This window comes from Fulmarus glacialis, unplaced genomic scaffold, assembly GCF_000690835.1.
Source record: "Fulmarus glacialis isolate BGI_N327 unplaced genomic scaffold, ASM69083v1 scaffold39499, whole genome shotgun sequence".
NCBI lineage: Eukaryota > Metazoa > Chordata > Aves > Procellariiformes > Procellariidae > Fulmarus > Fulmarus glacialis.
This window is the reverse complement of record NW_009233361.1, coordinates 28650-32161: the sequence shown is the minus strand read 5'-3', so window position 1 is coordinate 32161 and position 3512 is coordinate 28650. Positions and strand designations below refer to the sequence as shown.

Below are 3512 nucleotides of genomic sequence, written 5' to 3'. Positions count from 1 at the left end.
GCCATGGACCAAGGGCAAATTCCCTGCACATAGAGCAGCTGTTGGGGTGAGACCTCCACACTCATCACAGCGGCTCCTCCAGTGCCCGAGATACCTGCGCTTTTTGAGCCCCACGTACAGCTGGTTTCAAAGCTTATCTGTAGTCAGTTTTACAATATAAAGTGTCTTTGTTTAGTCAACAGAACCACTAATACATGTGATTTTGTGTTAATAGAGCTGTAAGAATTTTAAGTACCTCTTGGGAACGTGTCATTTTTGGTTGGCTTTTTTAGGCATCACAGGGTGCTGCGTTTGTCTTTGTAAACAAGTATTGAATAAAACATTTTGCGCACAGCCGCACTTTGTACAAGTGTCATGCAGGTTTCTGAAGTTTCAGAGAGAATAAATCAATTGCAAACTGCTGCCTGGCAGTTGACTTCACTCCTTATAAATAGCTAATTTGGACAACTTCTCTCCGCACGTCATATGAAATTCAAATACTGTGCATATCGTTAATGCGGTCACACAAATCAAAACTGCTAGAGCCTCTTTGTAAGCCTGGGTTGCCACAGAAATGCCACAGCCGAGGGCAGATCGGGTCCAGGTTGCTCTCCCTTCCTTTTGGAGGTGATCCTCGGGAAACACCAGCAGGTCACTGGGCTCTGCTGCCTTGTCCCATGGGAGGAGCAAGAGCCCCATGGCCTGGGGCAGTGCCTGCGTGGTGGCCTAGTTCACTGCTGGTTGTACTGGTTGGCAGCCATCTTCACTCAGGGGAGAATTGGGCCCAAACTCAGCCGTGAAAAACAACCCTGGTTTAGTAAACCCAACGGAAAAACTTTATTAAAGTAAGGGTTGATTTCGCCCGGGTCTTTTGGCTTCGCAGCACTCGGCGCCGGGCACAGGGCAGATGCACAACCCTCCCTCCTCCCAAAGCACAGTGCTGCTGGTCTTGAACCCCACATGGGATGCAAACTTACCTGGCCCTCCCAGGAGGCTCTTAGCACCGTGCAGGATCCATCCAGGCTAGCCCAGAACTCAGCCCAAAGGCTCTAATCCTGGAAAGTGCTGAGCAACTCTGACTTCTGCCACTCATCTCTGGATTTTGGCACGTGTTCAGCACGAGCAGGATCAGCCCCTTGCTGTAATAATCAGGGAACGAGGAACTCAGCTTGACTGAATTTCCCCCCCGCCCCCCAATGCAAAAATGCTGTACATTCCTTTATGCAGGTTTCCATAGAGTTGAACTTCTACTATTTTTTTGTTGTCGCTGTTAAAGGGGTCAGCAATGCACTGTACAATGGGATCTGGCTGTCAGGAAATGTGGAGGAATTCAGGGACACTTTTAACATCTTGCTGGTGGGGTTGGAGTGCAGCATTAAAACCAGCATCCTGGAAATCTCCCCACCAAAGAAAAGAAAAAAGCCCGGAGGAACCCCGGGAGAAGTTACGAAGACATGCTGCTTTATTGATCCTAAGTTTAAATAAGTTATTTCTTCCCTACTTCCTGTGTTAAAATATGATATTCGAGCTTTAATCGCTTCAATCCTATTATTGTTCCTTTTAGCAAGTGATTGTGTAGCCCCTTGCCGTGGGGAAATCCCCTGACCGCGGGTCCGTGTTATTTAGACAAGTACTCTTTCAGGAGTAAATGCCATTCTTAGCATAGGGAAGTACTTTAGGTCTAAAGGGGTTAAGAAGGCCTCCCTGCATTCAGAAACATGCAGGGGTCCCACCGTGCCAGTTCCAGCCTTTTAAACTCTTTCCAGCTTTTTTTTCTTGCAACAAATCTGTCTGACTGCCACCAGGACATAGGAAGCGTGTGCCTGTCAAAGAAATCAAGTTTACTTTTTCTGACTTGTTAACAGAGGCAGGGTATAAATAGAGCTAACTCTGCTCAGACTATTAGCATTTCTCTTAAAATAAGGGGGTAACTTCCTAGGACCTTTAATCCAATGAGGTCCAGACCAAACTGCACTATCAACAGAGGCAGCAAAGGAGCTTGCTGAAGTTTTTACAGAAGTCAGGTGCATTTGGGTTCCTCGAAAATTTAAGGCTTACCAAAAAAAAAAAAAAAAAGCAACCCCAAGCAAAAAGAACTACCTCCAGCTCGGTCACTGCCATTGCCCTGGAGAAGTTCTGAGATGTTGGTGGTGCTGTTCACTCGGTGGATGTGGATCTTGCTGGGGAAGAGCAGTGTCCTCTTGCTTCTGGAGGTCTCTCTGAAAGGGAGAGCTTTACCTCCAATCCGGTATTCCCACGCTGGGATATGCCCCAATGACATGAACCCCAACCTGTGGGTAGACGCACAGAGCACTTGCAAGAGAGAGTGTGAAGCTGATCTGGTGAGTGATGCACATTTTTATCTCTCTGCGTGGCGGGCGATGGGGTTTGTTGGGGGGTTTGCTTGCACCGCAGTCTGTTTCTGTTCCAGATAGAAAGGTGCCGGCACCGTGCAGGACTTGATGCAAGCAGCGCACGTATTTAATTGACTAGTGACCTATATAAAATAGAAAAGGTTTGATGAGTTATCAGTTAAGTGGGGAGGTGTGTGGCAACTGTCACTTATGCTGATGTGGGTACAGCGCTTGCTCTGTTTGATCATTTTTCTTGCTTTCTTGTCAAAAGAAATGTCCGAATTTGATACTCCAGAACTCAGCATGCCTTGGGGCCAATCCATAGTATTTTAGCAGTGTCACCATGGTCTTTGTTGTTGGTGGCCATCATAAATGCTTTATATTCCTGGGAGGAATTCTGTGTGAAATGGTTTGATTTAACATGTAAATCATCAGCCTTTGCTGCACTTGAAACACAAAGCGTGCTTGGACTGCAAAATAGGGGCACAGTTAAAATGACCAGGCAGATGTTCTCTGTGATGCTCCCAGCTCAAAATGTGCTTAGCTTACAACCCTAAAATTCATTTTTCAACCTGTCAGCACTGCCAGCTCAAGCTGGCATCTGAAAATACCTGCTTGTCCTGCCTCTTACATCATGTCCAACGGCAAAGCTCCTGCAGCCCAAACCAGGCTGACAGTAACATGTACCATGCTGAAAAAATTCATTGGCTTTATGTTCTGTAGCCAGGTTGTTTCTGCAATGCTAAACAAAGTGGGGAGAAAAAAAAATAGAGAAAAAGGCTGGCCATCAAGTAAACAAAGAGATTTGCTCAGATGGATCCCATCTGTTATGAATGAAGGTTCTCTTTTTACTTTTGCCATTCCCAAATAAACCCCCTTTATTTCAACTACCAGGTGCAGCAGCGAATATTGAAACACCTGCAAAAACCCAGCAGCAGCAGTAGAGGACGTTGTTTTAATAATTTACTGGTCAAAACCTGAAAGCCAGAAGCCACTGGCTAAAAATATTTGCTTTTGCCTTGTGGCAGCACAGAGTCCTGGGACCTCTCATGGAGTGAGTGGTCTGCAAGCAGCCAAGGACTCTGCCACCGACTTTGCTAAAGCCACGCTCCTTAACCTCAGCTGAAAATGTTACTCGTTCTGGTTTCTAACTTTGCTTCTGAAACCTAGTAATGTGCA

General features: G+C 46.2%; 1 protein-coding gene across 1 annotated transcript in view; it reads left to right on the top strand.

Moving 5' to 3' along the window:
- Positions 1-1794: 1794 nt before the first annotated feature.
- The window catches only part of WFIKKN2 (WAP, follistatin/kazal, immunoglobulin, kunitz and netrin domain containing 2), a 4772-nt gene continuing 3054 nt past the window's right edge, over positions 1795-3512 (top strand). The window contains exon 1 of the mRNA XM_009585299.1: positions 1795-2321. Coding sequence (XP_009583594.1) covers positions 2121-2321 — 201 coding nt within the window. The 5' untranslated portion in view covers positions 1795-2120. The remainder of the gene's footprint in view (positions 2322-3512) is intronic.